At 45.7% G+C, this 18,745-nt stretch overlaps 8 protein-coding genes across 8 annotated transcripts; 6 read left to right on the forward strand and 2 right to left on the reverse strand.

The window, feature by feature from the left end:
• Nucleotides 1-539: 539 nt before the first annotated feature.
• H6S33_002621 (uncharacterized protein) lies at nucleotides 540-2,242 on the forward strand (the record flags this gene model as incomplete). The annotated part of the gene is made up of 6 exons (XM_044833978.1): nucleotides 540-556; nucleotides 620-651; nucleotides 707-741; nucleotides 798-1,186; nucleotides 1,248-1,902; nucleotides 2,075-2,242. The coding sequence occupies 6 exons, from the start codon at nucleotides 540-542 to the stop codon at nucleotides 2,240-2,242; spliced, it is 1,296 nt and encodes a 431-aa protein (XP_044692782.1).
• Nucleotides 2,243-3,064: 822 nt separating this feature from the next.
• H6S33_002622 (uncharacterized protein) lies at nucleotides 3,065-3,853 on the forward strand (the record flags this gene model as incomplete). Its single annotated transcript, XM_044833979.1, has 4 exons — nucleotides 3,065-3,136; nucleotides 3,211-3,293; nucleotides 3,346-3,470; nucleotides 3,564-3,853. The coding sequence occupies 4 exons, from the start codon at nucleotides 3,065-3,067 to the stop codon at nucleotides 3,851-3,853; spliced, it is 570 nt and encodes a 189-aa protein (XP_044692783.1).
• Nucleotides 3,854-4,199: 346 nt separating this feature from the next.
• H6S33_002623 (uncharacterized protein) lies at nucleotides 4,200-6,296 on the reverse strand (the record flags this gene model as incomplete). The annotated part of the gene is made up of 2 exons (XM_044833980.1): nucleotides 4,200-4,519; nucleotides 4,619-6,296. The coding sequence occupies 2 exons, from the start codon at nucleotides 6,294-6,296 to the stop codon at nucleotides 4,200-4,202; spliced, it is 1,998 nt and encodes a 665-aa protein (XP_044692784.1).
• Nucleotides 6,297-6,522: 226 nt separating this feature from the next.
• Nucleotides 6,523-7,894, forward strand: H6S33_002624 (uncharacterized protein; the record flags this gene model as incomplete). The annotated part of the gene is made up of 4 exons (XM_044833981.1): nucleotides 6,523-6,639; nucleotides 6,699-6,845; nucleotides 6,900-7,031; nucleotides 7,088-7,894. 4 exons carry the CDS (start codon nucleotides 6,523-6,525, stop codon nucleotides 7,892-7,894), a joined length of 1,203 nt encoding a protein of 400 aa, XP_044692785.1.
• Nucleotides 7,895-8,626: 732 nt separating this feature from the next.
• Nucleotides 8,627-8,992, forward strand: H6S33_002625 (uncharacterized protein; the record flags this gene model as incomplete). Its single annotated transcript, XM_044833982.1, has 3 exons — nucleotides 8,627-8,712; nucleotides 8,770-8,893; nucleotides 8,948-8,992. The coding sequence occupies 3 exons, from the start codon at nucleotides 8,627-8,629 to the stop codon at nucleotides 8,990-8,992; spliced, it is 255 nt and encodes an 84-aa protein (XP_044692786.1).
• A 346-nt stretch (nucleotides 8,993-9,338) lies between these two features.
• On the reverse strand, nucleotides 9,339-10,639 carry H6S33_002626 (uncharacterized protein; the record flags this gene model as incomplete). Its single annotated transcript, XM_044833983.1, has 6 exons — nucleotides 9,339-9,497; nucleotides 9,551-9,939; nucleotides 9,996-10,124; nucleotides 10,190-10,291; nucleotides 10,348-10,546; nucleotides 10,610-10,639. 6 exons carry the CDS (start codon nucleotides 10,637-10,639, stop codon nucleotides 9,339-9,341), a joined length of 1,008 nt encoding a protein of 335 aa, XP_044692787.1.
• A 1,842-nt stretch (nucleotides 10,640-12,481) lies between these two features.
• Nucleotides 12,482-14,236, forward strand: H6S33_002627 (uncharacterized protein; the record flags this gene model as incomplete). Its single annotated transcript, XM_044833984.1, has 3 exons — nucleotides 12,482-12,520; nucleotides 12,584-13,007; nucleotides 13,071-14,236. The coding sequence occupies 3 exons, from the start codon at nucleotides 12,482-12,484 to the stop codon at nucleotides 14,234-14,236; spliced, it is 1,629 nt and encodes a 542-aa protein (XP_044692788.1).
• Nucleotides 14,237-14,982: 746 nt separating this feature from the next.
• H6S33_002628 (uncharacterized protein) lies at nucleotides 14,983-17,978 on the forward strand (the record flags this gene model as incomplete). Its single annotated transcript, XM_044833985.1, has 2 exons — nucleotides 14,983-17,568; nucleotides 17,619-17,978. 2 exons carry the CDS (start codon nucleotides 14,983-14,985, stop codon nucleotides 17,976-17,978), a joined length of 2,946 nt encoding a protein of 981 aa, XP_044692789.1.
• Nucleotides 17,979-18,745: the final 767 nt, after the last annotated feature.

The following is an 18,745-nucleotide window of genomic DNA, read 5'->3' on the forward strand; positions in this document are numbered from 1 at the left end:
TTTGATAGGTGCTGGGGCTGGAAATAATAATATGTAATATTATATTACGAATTGATAAGTTTTATGTACTGATTTTCCTTTCATATGAGATGAGTCCCAGAGAAATCACTTCGCAGTCTTGAATTTCACATAGACATATGCCAAGGCCTCCAATTTATACTAGTATGAGTCTTGGCAACATCTGCCCTAATCTCAAAATTCACGGATTCAATACCACCCAACTCTTCACGGATTTAATAAATCGAGATATCTCTTGAACAGTGTGCTATTAGCTAGTACATCTATCAATCCCGAGGGCTTTAAAATAATTGAAAGCTAGAAGGGTGGTCGGTAATACGTGTAGGAAAGCTAGAAGGGTGGTCGGTAATACGTGTAGGGTTAGGTTTACGCGTTAAGTAGGTACTTGTATGTATGTAACTAAAGACTCCCGAGCTTCGCAAACACTTCACAGCAACGCTCTATAGCTCTATAGCTTTTACACGTTTCGATTCCAAGTTTTGTCCTCAGAAATGCTACAGTAGAACGGTTTGACATCCAAGATGCCTTACAATATTGCGTATGTACTCAGGACTTAAGTATCTATCCTAGGAGCTGATATCACTGACTTTTCGCGATCTAGAATGACCAGTGACTTTTTTTACCCCCAGCCTGGTATGAAATTGCTTGACCTCCCGTGAGTAGGTATTATTAACAATGTTTCAATCAGGCGGAGTGGAAAGTCATATGTATCAGCTTGCCACGGTATTACTTGTTCCCCCCTTTATCTTTTATCGCAAAGCTAACTTTTAATTCAACAGAAATTGATTGACCGCGGGCATAAGGTAATAATCATAACACATTCTTACAAAACCCGGCACGGGGTGCGATACCTCACGAATGGCCTCAAGGTTTACTATGTTCCATTTTTCGTAATTTATCGCGAATCCACATTACCAACAGTATTCTCGTTCTTTCCCATATTCCGCAACATTCTGATTCGCGAAAAAATTGACATTGTTCATGGCCACGCCTCATTGAGTAGCCTCTGCCATGAAGCTATTCTTCATGCCAGGACTATGGGGCTAAGAACATGCTTTACGGACCACAGTCTGTTTGGGTTTGCAGATGCCGCAAGTATTCTTACCAATAAGCTGTTAAAATTCACCCTGAGCGACGTTGATCATGTTATATGTGTGAGCCATACTTGGTAGGACTAGCTTTTCCCTATAGACGGAAAAAATCAACACTGACGCAAACTGTGCTTGAAGTAAGGAAAATACTGTGTTACGAGCTGCCCTTGACCCAAGTATGGTCTCAGTAATACCCAACGCTGTCGTGGCCGAGAACTTCAAACCAGATCCAACAGCGGCTTCAAAATCACACATAACAATTGTTGTGATATCTCGCCTTTTCTACAATAAAGGTACCGACCTTCTCGTTGCTGCAATTCCCAGGATTTGCGAGCTCCATCCTTCAGTCCATTTTATCATCGCAGGATCAGGTCCCAAAGCAATCGATCTCGAGCAGATGTTAGAGAAACACATGCTTCAAGACCGAGTTCAAATGCTTGGTCCGGTCCGTCACGAAGAAGTGAGAGATGTCATGGTTAGGGGTCATATTTACCTTCACCCGTCATTAACGGAAGCATTTGGAACAGTACTGGTGGAAGCTGCAAGCTGCGGGCTATACGTTGTGTGTACTAGAGTTGGAGGAATACCAGAGGTTTTGCCTAGTCACATGACAGTGTTTTCGAGACCGGAGGAAGACGATCTTGTCAGTGCGACTAGTAGGGCTATCAAAGAGATAAGAATGGGAAGGGTTAAGACAGAAAAGTTTCACGAACAAGTCAAAAGCATGTATTCGTGGACTGATGTGGCCGAAAGAACGGAGCGGGTTTATGAAGGAATCTGTATAGGGGAAAGAGTAGGTTTGATGGAGAGACTGAAGAGATATTATGGATGTGGAATCTGGGCAGGCAAACTGTTCGTACTATGCGTAGTTGTAGACTCTCTAATCCTGGTGGTGTGTATTGCTACCTTCGTCTTTTCAAGTGCTTCGTAGCAAACCGCGGCGTACTAACCCGACGTCGATTTAGTTGTTAGAATTTTTGTTCCCTCAAAGTGGAATTGATATCGCGCGGAGTTGGCCAAGAAAGGCCCCCAGAATGACTGATGGGGGTGGCAGAAGAGACAGATCAAATAGGAGAGGTTCCAACGTAGAGGCAGTAGTTGAAGAAGATGTCAATGGTGTTAGGGAAAATTAGATACCTCAAGATGTATTGAGTGGAACTGTCCGTGCATTAATATATTACCGGGAAATCCCCTTTATATCGATTTGAAAGAGTTTTTAATTAATTACGAATTACCTTCGTTGTGAAAAAACACCCAAATCCGATTGTTTTTGTTGGTGATAAGTATACAAATACAGAAGCTTAGAAGGCAGTAGTTCTCAGAATAGAGAACCTAGAAAACACGAGCGACGCCGAGAAAACCCCATAGAACCATTACCGTCCACCCGTGCCCAATCCTCACTATCATCATTTCCTTTCCCGCCGAATTCGATTTTGCTGGTAGCAAACTATCGCGCCTCGAACTGAACCATACTAGTGTACGCAAGCCAAGTTAGAACTACCATACTCAAATGAGTGTATAACTGAGGACAGGACAGGGACGCACCGTTTGGTCCTTTGCTTGTAAAGAATGCGATGGCCGCACTCTTTGCACCGAATAGGCTCGCCCTTGTTGATTGCAACCTTCACTCCACACTCAGCGCAGAGGTAATGCATAGTCCCCGAAGCAGCTGAAGCACCAGCGTAAGAACGGCCAGCTCCACCGGCAGGAGGTTGGTAGGATTCACGCTGATCAGACATGGAGTACTATAAATTTTTTGGATGTCTTGTTAGGCTGGAGTTCAACTTTGCGTTTTTACTAGATCAGAAGTGTTCATTTGACTAGAAATGCTACCATAGACCGGGTAACTCTTTGTAAGCTTCCTATAGTGCATGCGGTTCAGAGGATTTAGTTCTTTTCAAGTCTCCCCCGAACACCGCGATTACCACCTAGCACCACCATAATCTTCTGCCACTATGGACCCTGAAAGAGAGTGCTCCCGCTTATGGCGCGCCTGGAGAACCGTTCATGAGATGGTCAAGGATCGTGTAAGTACTGTGATTACGAGACCACGATAGGTCGAGAAATTTCCTACTAAAACTGGTGAGCTAACAATTCTTAGGGCTACGAAATCTCTGAGGAGGAAGTTAGCATTACTCTCGACGAGTTCAGACGCCACTACTGCGATAGTGAAGGCCGTCCTCAGTATTCACACCTTTTCTCCTCCCCCACTCACACCCACTTACCTGGTTCCTAGGCGCAAAAACATGACTTTTAAAGCGAATCCATCAGAGAAGATGCTGAAGCAGCACGCTGCACCCCCTGGACAACCTGCAAATGTTGGTACAATCTGGGTGGAGTTCTCATCGGAGCCTAATATTGGTATCAAACACATGAGAACCTTTGCGCACACTATTGTATCTGAGAACTATCACACCGGTATCTTTGTTTGCCAACACAACCCCACGGCGGCAGCTATGAAGATCGTTCCGACTGTCCTCCCAGCTATCATAGAGGTATTTGAGGAGGCCGATCTACTGGTCAACATCACGAAGCACGAATTAGTCCCTACTCATCACCTACTCAGTCGGGAAGAGAAGCGAAGACTACTTGAAAGATATCGCCTGAAGGAGACACAGCTGCCTAGAATACAGAGTGCTGATCCTGTCGCGAGGTACATGGGTCTTAAACGTGGAATGGTGGTTAAAATTGTCAGGAAGAGCGAGACCAGCGGTAGATACGCCAGTTATCGTTTGTGTATGTGAGGAGTATTTGGAAGCCCGCAAAATGATATTCCGGGTGGCTTTAGTAGCTTTGTTATCTCCCCCCTCCCCACTTGCTACTGTCTCTAAGGTATTGCTCTATTGCGTAAATGCTAAGAGCTTTATCGAGATGGAAACCTCAAAAGGTTTAATATGAGGCTTAGAGTAACTACACCGCGTAAAACAGGACAGGAGTTTCTAATTTTCTTTTTTTCTTCCCTTTTCCAACTATTTTTTTGTCTTCCTTTTCCTTGTCTGTGATTGTATTTAGGAGCAATGGGGGTGGGAGATATTGTCTTCTCAAATGAGCATGAAATTCGATCACTATAATACAAATATGATTGAGGAATCAAAATCCTAACATGCTTTTCATCCAGTCAACTACCTTATCCACGCCTTGTCCCCGGAGAGCACTAATCGGCAATAAACCAATCTTTTTTCCATCACCACCCTTCTTTACTTCCAACTCTAGGTAATTCTTCAGTGCCCAGTACTTATCCTCTGTACCTGATAGGTCTGCTTTGTTTGCAATAACAAACCAAGGCTTCGATGTCATGTTAGGCCGTTCTTGTCGTGGATGCAGTGACCCCAGTTCAAAGTCAGAGCTTCCTTTATCCAGTTTACTTTGTCGGATGTGCGGTGCTTCCCTACGAGGCACAAGAGAACCAACTCCACCAAAACGGACCATGCCTCCTTCAACATCCTCGATCTCTGGTTTCTCGGGCTCCGCCTGGCTTTGAACTGGATTCATCTCGATATCCGGCTCACCCATAGGCTCAATATCCATATTTTTGTTCCCTGCCATCTCACTCATCATTCCTTTAACATTTGGGCCATCTTCTTCACCATCCTTTCCCTGTTCGTAAGCCTTTACTTCTCTCCAAAGGCCCTTTAAATCGCCGACTGGATCATCCCTTGAAAGATCGATAACAAAACCCAAAACCTTGGCTCTTTCAACATGCCTCAAGAACCCGTGTCCTAATCCCTTATTTAGGTGGGCATCTGAGATCAATCCTGGGATATCTGCAATTGTAAATCTAGGCTGTTGTTGATTTTGCCATGACTCGACGGGGACTTGAGGCGGCAATGCCCGTTCGTCCAAAACAATAGTACCAATATTCGGCGACAAAGTCGTGAAGGCCCATTCCCCCACCCTGGCCTGCTTCCCTGAAACCGAACGAAGGAAAGAGGATTTACCTGCATTCGGAAGTCCAACTAGACCAACATCTGCAAGAATTTTCAGCTCGAGTTGAATTTTCATTCGTGCGCCCTTTCCACCTTTAGTCGCAAATTTTGGTCGGCGAAGCTCGGTAGAGACAAAATGCGGATTCCCAAAACCACCAGGCGCGCCTGGAAGAAGCAAGATCGGCTCTAATGTGGGCTCAGATAGATCTAAGTAAACGGGAGTAGGGTGAGTCTGAGTGAGAAGATCCGACGAGGAGCGATGATGGTAAAAGGGGAATGCTGCCTCGTTGAACTGTGTGCTTTGCAAATTTTGAGAAAGACTTCTAGGGTAATGAAGCCAATGATCATTTCCTCCATGTTTTTTGCTGGGCTGTATAGGTTCTTCCAATTGTTTCCTTTTTCTCCTTTTCCTAAATTCTTCCTCCACCTCTTCATCATTCTCATCATTCTCAACCTCCTCTTCCTCCGTTTCTTCTTTTGCCCTCGCCTTCTCTTTTGCCTTCGCTTTTTTCTTTTCTTTTTTTATTCTTGCCCTCGCTTTTGCATCTGCGACCGCCTTTGAAGCGTATTCCTCCTCAAAATCGTTCTCTGGCCCCAACTCCTCTGCTGTTGGATCCCATCGCGAAATTTCACGTACCACTGTGCCCACCGGTACTCGGATTATCACATCATCGCCTCTTTTTCCATTAATCGCACTGCCTTGGCCATTTCTTCCTGCGGTAGCCTGTACCGAGCCATCTCTTGCTATTTTGTGGAGGGAAGTTTCACCATATACGGCCTGGATATAGATTGAACCACCTGTTCCACCGTCGCCACCATTCGCAGGGCCGTTAGGGACGAACTTCTCGCGAAGGAACGAAATGCAGCCATTACCACCTGAGCCTGCTGAAAGTGAGAGTACCCTGAGATCTGTGAAGGGTGAAGTACTGAAAGTTGAATGTGGATGGTGAGGCTGTTGGACAGAAAGCAATTCTTCCAGTTCCTTCTCATTTTCCTTCTTTTGTTCTAATTCTTGTTCTTCGAGAATGGGTCTCTCGTATATTCCATTTTCAAGCGGGAGGTTCTGCCTAAGGATCGCTTTAGAGCTTATAGGCCGACAAGATGAGGATGTCAATGATTTTGTAACCGCTAAGAATAAATTTGACCGCTGGGCACCAGTGTGGCGGGCTGATGTCCTAGGATAGAAGAAAGAAGCCAATGTAAAGGCGTTAGATACATTCCGAGGGTACTTCAAGATAGACTGACGTAGTCGAAGAGCCATTCTTGCGACAATGGAAGATGTTTCTTTCTTTGGTCAATTGAACTTTGGGCAAAAGGTGTTTCACAACTGAAATAGATCCGGGTAACGTTGGTTATTATAGCAACCTACTGTCCTCTAAGTAAACACAGTTCCTGTCAATCAACTCCCCAGCCCAGAACCGCCTCACGCTTTATCTTAATCATCGATCTCCAGTTTACTACTACTCGCCTATTATAAGCGCGTCGCAATGTCGGGCGCTCGTCATTGGGAACAGGACAAAGAGGCAACAGTCTACATTGGAAACCTTGATGAGAGGGTGTCGGATGCCCTGGTTTGGGAGCTTATGCTGCAGGCCGGACGGATCGTATGCTACTCTTTCTACCCTATAAAATTTCCAACAATAACCCTGACAGCTTCATATAGGTTAACGTTCATTTGCCCAAAGATCGTGTCACCCAGACACACCAAGGCTTTGGTTTCGTAGAATTTATCTCAGAGGAAGATGCCGAATACGCTGCTAGAATCATGAACCAAGTGCGACTCTATGGGAAACCAATTCGTGTGAATAAAGTACGTAACCCAAGTTACAATCTGTTTGGAGCGCTCTATTGACGGCGATGGCAGGCGTCGGCAGATAAACAAAAGACAGTGGAAGTTGGCGCTGAGCTATTTGTTGGTAATTTGGATCCGATGGTAGACGAAAAGACGTTGTACGATACATTCAGCACTTTTGGAAACCTTGTTGCTGCGCCAAAGGTATGTTACGGAAAGAAAACCACGCCTTGAAACAGTATTAACCATCACTTCTCTAGATTGCCCGTGATGACCAAGGGGTATCTAAAGGTTTCGGTTTTATCTCTTACGACTCTTTCGAAGCTTCCGACAAAGCTATCGAATCTATGCATAACCAGTTTCTCATGAACAAAGAAATCAATGTCCAATATGCCTATAAGAAGGATGGCAAGGGAGAGCGTCACGGAGATCAAGCGGAACGAATGCTAGCAGCACAGGCTAAAAAGCACAACGTACAAGTAACCCCCCAGCAGCTCCCTGCTCAATTGTTCGCACCTACTGGTCCCGCTGCCGGTGTTCCCCCAATTCCCGTTGGATCCGGAGGTCCTCCTCCGCCGTCGGGCCCTGGTGGGTTCCGGCCAGGCCCTCCAACCAGGCAGCCTCAAGGTATGGCAATGAGCATGGGTGTGGGTGTATCTCACGATCAAAGCCACATCGGTGGATTCCAGCGTGGACCCTCGCAGCAGCAAATGGGCCGTGGTGCTGGCGGTCCGCCCCCTCAACATCAGCAACAGATGCAGCCCCATCAGCCACAACTTGCTCCCCCCCCGCAGGGACTTCCAGCAAGGCCTCCGCCTCCAGTTGGATTTCAACAGCATCAACAGCATCAATATGGGAGACCCCCACCCCCACCTGTGGGATTCGTCCAGCAGATGCATCCTGGTGGGTTTGCAGGACAGCCTCCTCCATTACCAGCAGGATTTGGAGGGCCACCCCAACTGCAAGGATTTCCAGGACAAGTACCTCCAGGTGCCCCTCCAGGGGCTCCTGGATTCCCACCCCCAGGTCCGCCGCCTAGTTTTGGGGGATATGGTAGAGGTCGGTAAATGCTGTATAAATTCAGTAGTATTGAGCTTTTATATTTACATGTATCTGGAGTTTTTCACTTCTCTTGACATTTACCTATGGGCTTTCGTTTTTCATTTTTCATTTCCTTTTTGCCATCACAATGTGTTGAGAATCATGAATCCAGTTATTAGCTAATTCTTCTTCTGCCTGTTTTATTAAATAGCTGGATGTATGTACAATAGAGGATGTATTTTTGATAGGGTCTTGAAAAATTTAAAAAGGCAAGGATCAAAGCAAATCATGGGGTGTTTGATATGTAGTACTACGCCTGCCTGGTTAGTATGTTGACATTACAGTGAGATTCTACTCTATGTAAAGTATTTCAGCCACTGCCACTGCCACCACTTATGTGGGTACTGTACTCGTAGTTTTTTGGCGTTTCTGGACTGGACTGGGTCTGTATACCACCAAAATATGGTTGTCAAGCACGATTTACGCCCATATGCAGACCCAATCCAGTCCGGAAACAAACTACGAGTAGGTACATGTACTTATTTATTATTTTCTTTTTGTGCGATTGAGGCTCAACGCCCGTTTAGTCACGTGCTATTCTACTCTACAGTACTATATGTAGGTACTCCATCAGGCCAGGTGAGGCTTGGCATATATTTTTACGAGTAAACCTCCTAACGCGTCCCGTTCGATCTAACAGGTCATCATTCACCTGGTGAGCTTTAAACCTTAACATCCTCCACCTCCCGGTCTATAACATGGCCGATAAACTCCGCGCTACGCAGCAGCTTGAACAACTCCAAGCCCGCTATATTGGTACAGGACACGCCGATACAACGAAATTGTAAGCCTCCTCTGTGTACTTGCGTTAACCTGGAGCTATCAACTGATAATTGAAAAGCGAATGGGTCTCAAACGTGCACCGGGACACGCTTGCAACCTATGTTGGCCATCCCCCGTTATTGGAATATATGTCGGTTGCCACTGGTGAATCTATGGCAAAGATGAGAACTAAGTTTATTGAGGTTTCTTACGTCCAGCTGTCCATCGGGGAGTAATACTAATGCTGGTTGTTTTAGAGAATGATACGCCCTGTCGGAAAACCGCCGGAAAAGGAGGATTAACTGGTCATAGTGATATTGGCTTTAGGGGCTACCCCGAGCTCTTGAGATAATTCTGATAAGCAGGCCAGGCTCTGTGCATGTATGAATTGATAGATTGATCAAGTTACTACATGTATTGGTAGCCCCGATGCCGATGGGAACCCTCATATTTACGTATGGTCTCTTTGGACCGCAGGCTAAGAGCTGAGAAAAACTTAATATACTTGCAAGTTACTATTGCTCCTCTGCCTTCCTCGAGTAACCCATTATGAAAGAAAATTCAAGTTATTGATACCTACAACGCCGGCTATCGTTTTAACACGCACATAGCCACTACTACCTATTTCTTTTTTATTACCATACACTCCTAATCATCTTCGTCGTCGTTTTGTGTGGCCGTCTTCCTACCTCCTCCTCTTACCCTTTTCTGTGAAGGTCCCCCATCAGCCACAATTGCATCCAAATCAGGACCTATGTTTCGTTGTAATTTTTTCTCCAAGTCTTCCGGAGCTTTGACTCCATAAACCTGGGAAACAGAAGTTAGATTATGCGCATGATTAGCCATGAGTGTACACCTACTGTTTTCAATATATTCAAGACGCCGTCAGAGCCAATCTCCATTTTTGCCCTTGGCCCAAGATAGTAATCATGTCCACCATCACCTGTGTCATCCTTTTGCTTGGTAATATATCCTTGCTTGACCATCAACGCTATTATCTTTTCCGTCTTGTCGATCGGGGTATAATCATCGGCGTTCATTCTCGTAAGATATCTGATTAGTTTATTCTCTGGAAGAACCTTACCATTAAGGTAGATGAGAGAAACGATCATCGTAACAAGTCCGGTATATGTTTGTTCCCTAAATCCATGAGGCTGGACAATTTCAGGCTCGCGGAATGGCTGAGGTAAGACTGTTTGCAACAGATACTGTTTGGATGATTTAGGTGCTCTATCTGAATTCTGGGCAGCTACGATTCAAATTAACACGATGTAGATGGGGGAAAGTGACATTGATTGATGATACCTCTGCGTTGGCTCAACTTTGTCTTTTCCCGCATCGGTAGCTCAACCAACTGCATTCCAAATACTTCCCGTAGCTCTCTTTGCGCTTGATCGAAAATGTTTTTGAACATTCTTCCCTGGGTGCCGAGAACTGCGAACAAATTAACAAACCGTATATCCAGATCTCCACGGTCTGGAAGTGTTATAATTATAAACCTTTACTCGAGATATCAGTCCGCTTCAGTGGCTGCCTAATGTATTCTGAAGCGAGTGCTAATCTAACAAGTTTTTTGACCAAACGATCCTTATTTGTCCCCTCTAGATAATGTAATAAGTTTCTGTACTATTCGTAAAATATAAGATAGAAATCCCACCGTGCGAGTCTCCAAGCTCCTCATCACCACTTAGGGCATCATCTTCCTCATCATCCTCTGGGGTTTCAAGTCTTCTATTTGCCCTAGCACCCTGTGTAGAAGATTCTCCATTCCGTCGCTGAGGTTGGAATTGCTTCTGCGTAAGTCTGCGGCGCTGAGGAGGACTAGGGTCAGGATCGTCAGAGTCTTCTACAGGTTGCTAAAAGAGAAACCAAATTATTATTTCGTTATAGTGTGAATGGTGTGAAATTATAAAACTCACGGAACGACGTTTCCTACTTTGAAGAGGCATTGCTGATTATTGCGGTGGGATGGGAGGTATTGTGATGTCACTCAGTAGGAAACGCGTTCCTTTATCCGCCGCGTGTCTTTCACGCGCAGGATTCTTGGCGGTTGTCAATTTAGGGTGTCACAAAACCTCATTTGTGACACCTTAATTATGCTCCAGAAAATGCAAATGATGGAGACAGGGATTATTTTCATTGCCTATAAACAACTGCATTTTCTGGTTCTTTTCGGAGTAAACGAGTACATGTATACATATGGTATGTAGTTCTCGAGAATGTGTCACGACCTCAAATTTCTTCGATTCTCGCATAGCATATTTGATGGAATACAGTGGCCATACCGAACGCCAAAAATAAAAACAAGTCTGCTGTAACCAACGGGTTTGGTAATCTGAATCTTTGAACTTCGTTATAGCGGAGGGTAACTGTATGCTATCTTTCGATCCTCAAATGTTTCATGACGGGAAAATTGAAGGTTAGAGAAGTTGTATCCCATACGGTCGTTCACGAATGCTGGCGGTTGACGGACAGGGCGGACTTTGTGCTAAGAGAACTGGAGATCCCGCAGCTTGACTGTTTCTTGCCATAATTGGGACCCCTGTTTGTCAAGTGGCAGTATTCGTCAAGAGACGGTGAACGACTGTAGTGCAGTATCAAGAACGAACCAGACGCCTAAATTAGGATAAGTACATGCATCCTAAGGGGAGCAGAGTTAAGAACTTCAAACACCGAGTGATGGTAACTAGGTACCTACATGTAACCCCCGTGATCTGAACCCCAACATTCGCCAGCTTAGGACTGCAAGGATCCTGGCGCCAAGTCCAGAAGTATCATGCAGGGAAATCAGCCTCACAACCGACGGATCTATGACGGCATAGGTATTGACATGTGAAGATGACTTTCACATGTCAGAAGGTCCCCCCACACACAACAACTGTCAACAGAGATGTCGGGAAATACATGTCTCCCCGCGTTCTCGGCTGCTGAATGTGATTTTCTCCGCTCCTCCACATGCTGATTATTGATTTTGTCCCGAGAATGCCTTTTGAACAAGCCCGGGACAACACAGTCCTACAGTAGATATACTTGATAGCCAAGATCAGTGATCCAGATGCGTTTATGGCGCCAGAGTGTTCCGGGGTGATTCTACTGTAAGGATTGGTCAGGTGGTCTAGTTAAACCTCTTACCCCCCGTCAATACTGTGCTCTCCTTTATTTCTTCACCACTCTCACATACACGCATCTCTTTATACTTCTTGTTACTAGATTACAGGCCTTTCTTGACCTTATAGGATTTTTATTGTTTTGGTTCCTGGAGATATTTGGTAGATTTATGTTGCCCAGTCACTCTTAATGATTGGTAAGTTACATATCTTTTAATTGCCCACCATGGCATAGTTTTGTTGTTTGAGGATGTTCTCCTATTCGAGAAAAAAGATAAGAGGAGGCTCATAATAACTTTTGGAAATTAACCAGATCACGTTCTTGGCCGCCCCTCGCGGCGATTTCGCAAAGTTCAAGTGATATCAGTCCTTCTCTTTTGGACCGGATACTTACTGCGTGGAAACTCACATGGGCCGCCTATACTTTTCATCCGAAGGATCTCCCGTTACTTCAGCAAACGCCTGACTTCATTCCAGCTTGTGACATTGACACTGCTGTATTTGTATGTCTCTCGAAATTTTGCAAAGCTGCTTAATCTCGAATCCCCAGAACCACTCGCAAATCTATATACAAGATCATATTTCCGCGCAACCTGGGTCATGACTGCGCTAGATGCTGGCTTCTGGACTGCCATGAGAATAAAAAGCAAGTGGTTGAGAGACTTGTGCAGTATAATCTTTAGCATGTATTATCTGGTGGCGGCCGAAAGAGCAGATGAAAAAGTAAATTATCATTCATTATCCTTTGTCTTTAAGTAAAGACAACTAATTGAATCAATTTTCTAGGTTCGTCGAGTACGTGCAACAATTACTGTCGAGCATATGCGTATATCTTGGAACAAATCTACAACTCCATATCTCAAAGCACTTACGAACTTCCTTCATCCAAGCCCTAATAAGTTTGGGCCTCGTCACATCCGCATTTCCCGTCCTAAAGAATCGGTATATCGTACACCTGTCGACGCCTGGATATATTTTGAAGGAACCCGAGAGGAACTCCAAGCATGCAAGAAGATAATTCTTGATTTTCCCGGCGGAGGCTTCGTCTCAATGTCACCTCGACATTATGATGATTCTCTTCTCTATTGGGCTAGAAAGTGCCCTGGGATTCCTGTTATTGCCGTGGACTATAAACTCGCTCCAGAATTTCCATATCCATACGCCCTCAACGAGTGTTATGATGTTTATCATAGTATCGTCTACACACAGGGTGCGTGCGTTGGATTATCTGGGGAAGTCCTACCAAGAATAGCGTTAAGTGGGGATTCGGCAGGAGGGAATTATGCGGCTGGGGTTACTCTAATGATCCTCAATTCTACTAGTACTAGTTCTACAGGTCATTTGATGGAAGAGGGTTGGCAAGGCCTCCCGTTACCGGATGGTCTAGTTTTAATTTACCCATCCCTGGATCTGAGCATCAGTTCCTGGATGAGTGATGACCAGATGAAACTAGTTCGCCAAAAGGGTATGAGGAGAACAAACAAGAATGTCGTAAAAAGAAAAAGCGAATATTTTGAGAAGGCCAGCGGCATTGAACCAGAGGTAAAGGGGAGGGACGACGACATCGATGAGGATGAGGAAAGCGATACCGAACCATCCATAGGAAATGAGACTGTGATCCCGAGAGTGGACTTGGATAAAAAGCTCGACGATAGTAAAGTTACCACTACTATTACTAGCAAACCAAAGCCACTTTCAACAAGACTTGCAATGGCATCCCGGCTCTCATACTTCAATGACCGTATCCTCACTCCGGAGATGATGCGCGCGATGGTAATTCTCTACATTGGCCCCCATAACCGTCCTGACTTCACCACCGACTTTCTTCTCTCTCCAATCGTCGCCCCCGAGAGCTTGTTAGCACGGTTTCCTAAGACCTTCTTCCTCACGGGAGAACGAGATCCCTTAGTTGACGACACCGTCATTTTTGCTGGCAGAATCAGACAAGCCAAACAAGACGTCTGGCGCCATCGGCGAGACATGGGGCTGGAGCACCGGTACAGCTTGTCAGATGATGGGGTGGAAGTTAGTTTGATTCCCGGGATCAGTCATGGATTCTTACAGATGGGAGCACTGTATCCCGAGGCAGCCCGGGAGATCAGTAAGTGTGCCGCATGGCTCAGAGAAATATTGGAAGATAAGCCTGAAGACGGTGAAAAGTTGGGAAATGGTACCTGGAGAAATCACGAAAGAAGCTTTACAGGAGGAAGTATGACAAGTGGGGATGAGGACAAGCCTTTAGAAATGGCACTTCTTCCCGGAAGAGGCAGAGCCAAGACCAATGGGGTAAGCAGGGGAAGAGGGCGTGGTAGAAAAGGTAGTAATGGTAGCCTGGGTAGTGAGATTGACTTGGTGGGTAGGAGAATGCAAGGTCTAGCAGGCCCATTAACTGCGAGGATCGACGATGATGATGATGAAGGGGACGAACTGATGTATTAGCAATAGCTGCGTGTAAGCTGTCCGAAGGAGTTTGAGGAGTACTGCATATTGAGAATAAATATTTTTCCCTCATTCGTTCTCCTGATGCGCTCTTTACGGTTAAGGTACATGTAGACTTTGAGCTTGCTGCTACTCAGGAAAGAACTGTGCCGTCCTCTACTTTAGAAATGAGATTACATGACAATGTATGTACCCGGGGGTCCCGATAAGTGATGCAACGATCATATAATCCATATTTTTCAACAACGAAACTAGCCAACAAGATGCGAAGTGGACTTATGATAATTTACAAGGTGGGGATCATAGTTTTGGCAAGAGATATTATGAATAGCTGTTGCTTGTCCTTTTATCACCTTTGTTGGTCGGAAGTTGTCCCTTTTGTAGGCTAAAAAAATACAAATTAATGACTTAAAAAATGAAGATTCTATCCTAGAGATTCCTGTGTCATGCATATGATTAGAATATCTATCTTATGTATTTAGTGTGTTAAAATGTTAACATTGCATCACTTTTAGGGACCCCCGGGTACATGCAACCAAGATTCTGATTCATAAAACCCTAACCCTTAAATCATCCATCCTTGCAAGACTAATGTCACTCATCCCGCCAATTCAGTAATCTTCAAAAAAAAAAAAAATTTAAGATTTCATCCCGCCCTCAGCAAGCTCTCACCGACTTCTTCAGCCCTGATATCATGCCTTCTTAGCCCCATATAGGCTTATATTTACACCTTCCCAAACCCTAAAATGCTCGGAAAACTCAAACTCGCTTTCGAAGATGGTCTGACAGGCAAGTCCAACTCGAAGGCCCTAGTCAACATATTTTCCGTACCCAAACCGAGTAGTGCTCCCACGGCTGCCCCCGAAACAGGGTCTTGTACATCTACACATGAAACCGACATAAACAGCGCTGGATCAAGTAAGAAGCCTAAGAAATCCAAACGAAGCGGAACAATAGTGAAGGAATCAGCGTTGCCGCAGCCCTCGCCTTCATCCTCTGCCGCGGAGCACCCCGGAAAGAGCAAACGCCAACTAAGGGAAGAGCAAAAGAAGGAAAAATGGCTTGCCAGATGTCTTTCCCGCGAAGCCGAAGCCCGTGCTATAGCAGAAAAGGAGGGCCGCCTTGCGGAGCATGAGGCGGAGGTGCAGAAGAAGGAAGAAGAGAAGGCCCGGCAGATTGCGGAAGCCCGCACTGCTGATACGGCGCCAATCACGAATTCTAAGAAGGATAGGAAGAACATTGATGTACAGCTGGAAAATGTAAAAGCTGAAGCAGAAGACCCGGAAGTCACCTTCCTCCAGAACAAAAAAAAACGGCAACTTGAAAGGGAGGCCGCCGGGAGTGGCCATACTCATGAGGCCAAGAAAAAGAGGCGGCCAAACAGCGATGGTCCAGCGTCATTCCCACTCCTCAGCGGTGTAACAATCACTGCGAGTTCATTCTTGCCGCCTAAATTGTCTCCGCCAGCGCCGGCAAATATACCCCATAAAGGACAATTGAAGGGCCAGGCTACCAATCTGCGGAAACAGCGGGAGAATCTACCAATCTGGGAGCACCGGAATGATCTGCGAAGCGCTCTTCGTGAGAAGAATGTACTGGTCATGCTGGGAGAGACTGGTAGCGGTAAGAGTACGCAGATAGGGCAATTTCTGGTTAATGAACCATGGATGCAGAAGCGGAAGATTCGAGATTCTAAAGGGAGAGAGTTATTGGTTGGTGGTTGCATAGCGATTACTCAACCTCGTCGTGTGGCTGCTATCAATCTTGCCCGGCGTGTTGCGCAGGAGATGGGGGTTCATCTGGGAGAGGAAGTCGGATATACGGTCAGGTTCGATAATAAATCGAGTAAAGAGAAGACCAGAATTAAATTCTTGACAGATGGTATGCTGCTACAGGAAATGCTACATGATCCGCTGTTGAAACAATATTCGGCAATCATTGTCGATGAAGCACACGAAAGGACAGTGGGGACCGACTTGATCATGGGCTTCTTAAGAAATCTTGTCTATGGTGCGCGGGGAGAGAATTCTGGTGCTAATATGAAACTGGTCGTCATGAGTGCCACAATTGAAGTTGGGCGAATGGCATGGTTCTTTGAGAAAGACCGAGACGCAAATGACATATATGGTAATGGAAACAGCTCTACCAACCAGAACGACTCCCGGGCTATTACACGCACAGATACAAGTGACGAGGATGAATTTACTGGTTGCCATATCAGCGATGAAGAGGAAGACAACAGCACCGAGGAAGCCAAGGTTACGGAAATCCTTAGCACAGTTTCAAGATTCCAAGTCCCCGGAAGACAGTTTCCAGTGGAATTATACCACTCACCCGAGCCAGTGGCAGACTATGTCGATGCAGCTCTCCGGACAATCTTCCAAATCCACTATGGGGAGCCAATGCCCGGTGACATCTTGGTATTCTTGACAGGTCAGGATGAGATTGAAGCCCTACAGAAGCTCGTTGAGGATTATGCAAAAGCCATGGACAAAAACGTTCCCAAAATCCACGTTCTCCCCCTCTACGCCGCCCTCCCCCAAGTCCAACAACAGAAGGTCTTTCAACCTGCCCCAGAGCGTAACATGCGCAAAGTAATCTTGGCTACCAATATCGCCGAGACCTCTGTGACCGTCTCAGGTGTCCGGCACGTCATTGACTGCGGCAAGGTTAAAACGAAACAATACCGGCCCCGCATTGGACTAGAGTCACTTCTTGTAACGCCCGTCTCAAAATCCTCTGCGATGCAGCGCACCGGTCGAGCCGGCCGTGAAGCACCGGGTAAATGCTTCCGCCTCTTCACTGAGGAGCAATTTCTCACGCTTGAGGAAGCCACCGTCCCCGAAATCCTGCGCTGCGATATTGCCACTGCGATCTTGACGCTAAAAGCTCGTGGACAGGAGGACGTACTGGGGTTCGACTATATCGACCCACCAACGCGCGAGTCCCTTATCAAAGGACTAGAACAACTATTTTCGCTGGGCGCTCTAGACAATAGTGGGAATATTAACGGCCTAGGACGTAAAATGGCGATGCTGCCGTTGTCACCAGCTCTGGCGAGGGTGCTTATTGCTGCTGCGGAAAAGGAGATGGGGTGCTTGCCAGAGGCGATTGATATCATTGCAGCGCTATCGGTGGAGAATTTGTTCGTGACCCCTCAGAGCGAGGACAAGAGGGAAGAGATGGATGAGGCTAGGAAGGAATTTGAGAGGCGGGAGGGTGATCATTTGATGCTATTGCAGGTGGTGAGAGGATGGGAAGCGCAGGAGTCGCATAAAAAGGCGTGGGCGGAGAAACATTTTGTGTCCCACAGAGCGCTGTTGAATTGGGCTGTAAGCCGCCCTATTTTCTATATGTCATAATGCCTGCTAAGTATTACTAGGACGTCCGAAAACAACTACGCCAATATTGTCAACGCATTATGTCGTCTATTCAAGAGACTGTCCCTCTCGAAACGCTAATCACCCCCGAGAACGGCACTCGCATCTTGAAATGTTTCCTCAAAGGTTTCTTTCACAACACTGCACGTCTCGTGCCCGATGGCTCATACCGGACAGTCCTGGGCTCTCGGACTGTCGCAATACACCCCAGTAGTGTACTCTTTGGGAAGAAAGTAGAGGCCATTATGTATCACGAGTTCGTATATACAACAAGGCCTTTTGCAAGGTCAGTATCGGCTATCCAGATGGATTGGCTTCTAGATGCTTCGCCGAACTATCTTGGTGCGGATGCGGACGTTTAGGCTTGTAGTTCCTGTATCTAGTTTTATCCTTGTCAATACTTGTAGGTGGGTAATATTGAACTCTTGACAAGCAGCAGTCGTTTGTTAGTTATATAATTGACCTTGATTTTTGAGCAAAGTACTAAACTACCCTCCACGGTTGTGCTTGAGTTTAGTACTTTGCTGTTAATTTTTATTATTCCTACGAGTGAGAATCTATGATGCTCATCCACACTTGAGACGCAGTAAATCCTGGTATTGTGCAATTGAGTTTCTCATACTTCCCCGAAGTTATCGGAAAATGATAAAGTTTATCAGCGTTATAGTTGTAGTAGTTATACTAATAACAGGTTCCGTCATGTATGAATTTGATGCGCGTAATGCTATATCTATAGATAACAGTCTAGACTGTATAATTAATCTATTTAGGAGATGGTCCATCCTTTAAAGGAAGATATCCCATAGATACTGGCTACCCATAAGCCATTCGTAATTGATTCCTTGACGCACCTTTTGCTTTCTTCATCGTATGGGGGTCACTAGTAAGAAAACACACAATTATGCTTTGTAATGAATGAAACACTGGGCCAGTAGTCTCGTTGACAAGTCTAACGGGGACTGTGGACGTAGGGACTATGAAGCCAAGGAATACAACCGAGGTGAAAACGTAGACGTAGGAAGTTCGTGGACTATGGACTATGGGGCTGAAGGGTACACCTAAGGCAAGAACGGGGACTGTGGACTATGGACTATGGATGGTTGTACCTGGTATGGAAGTCCAGGTAAAC

The sequence above is a fragment of the Morchella sextelata genome (genome assembly GCF_020137385.1).
Source record: "Morchella sextelata strain SCLS chromosome Unknown scls_13, whole genome shotgun sequence".
Lineage (NCBI taxonomy): Eukaryota > Fungi > Ascomycota > Pezizomycetes > Pezizales > Morchellaceae > Morchella > Morchella sextelata.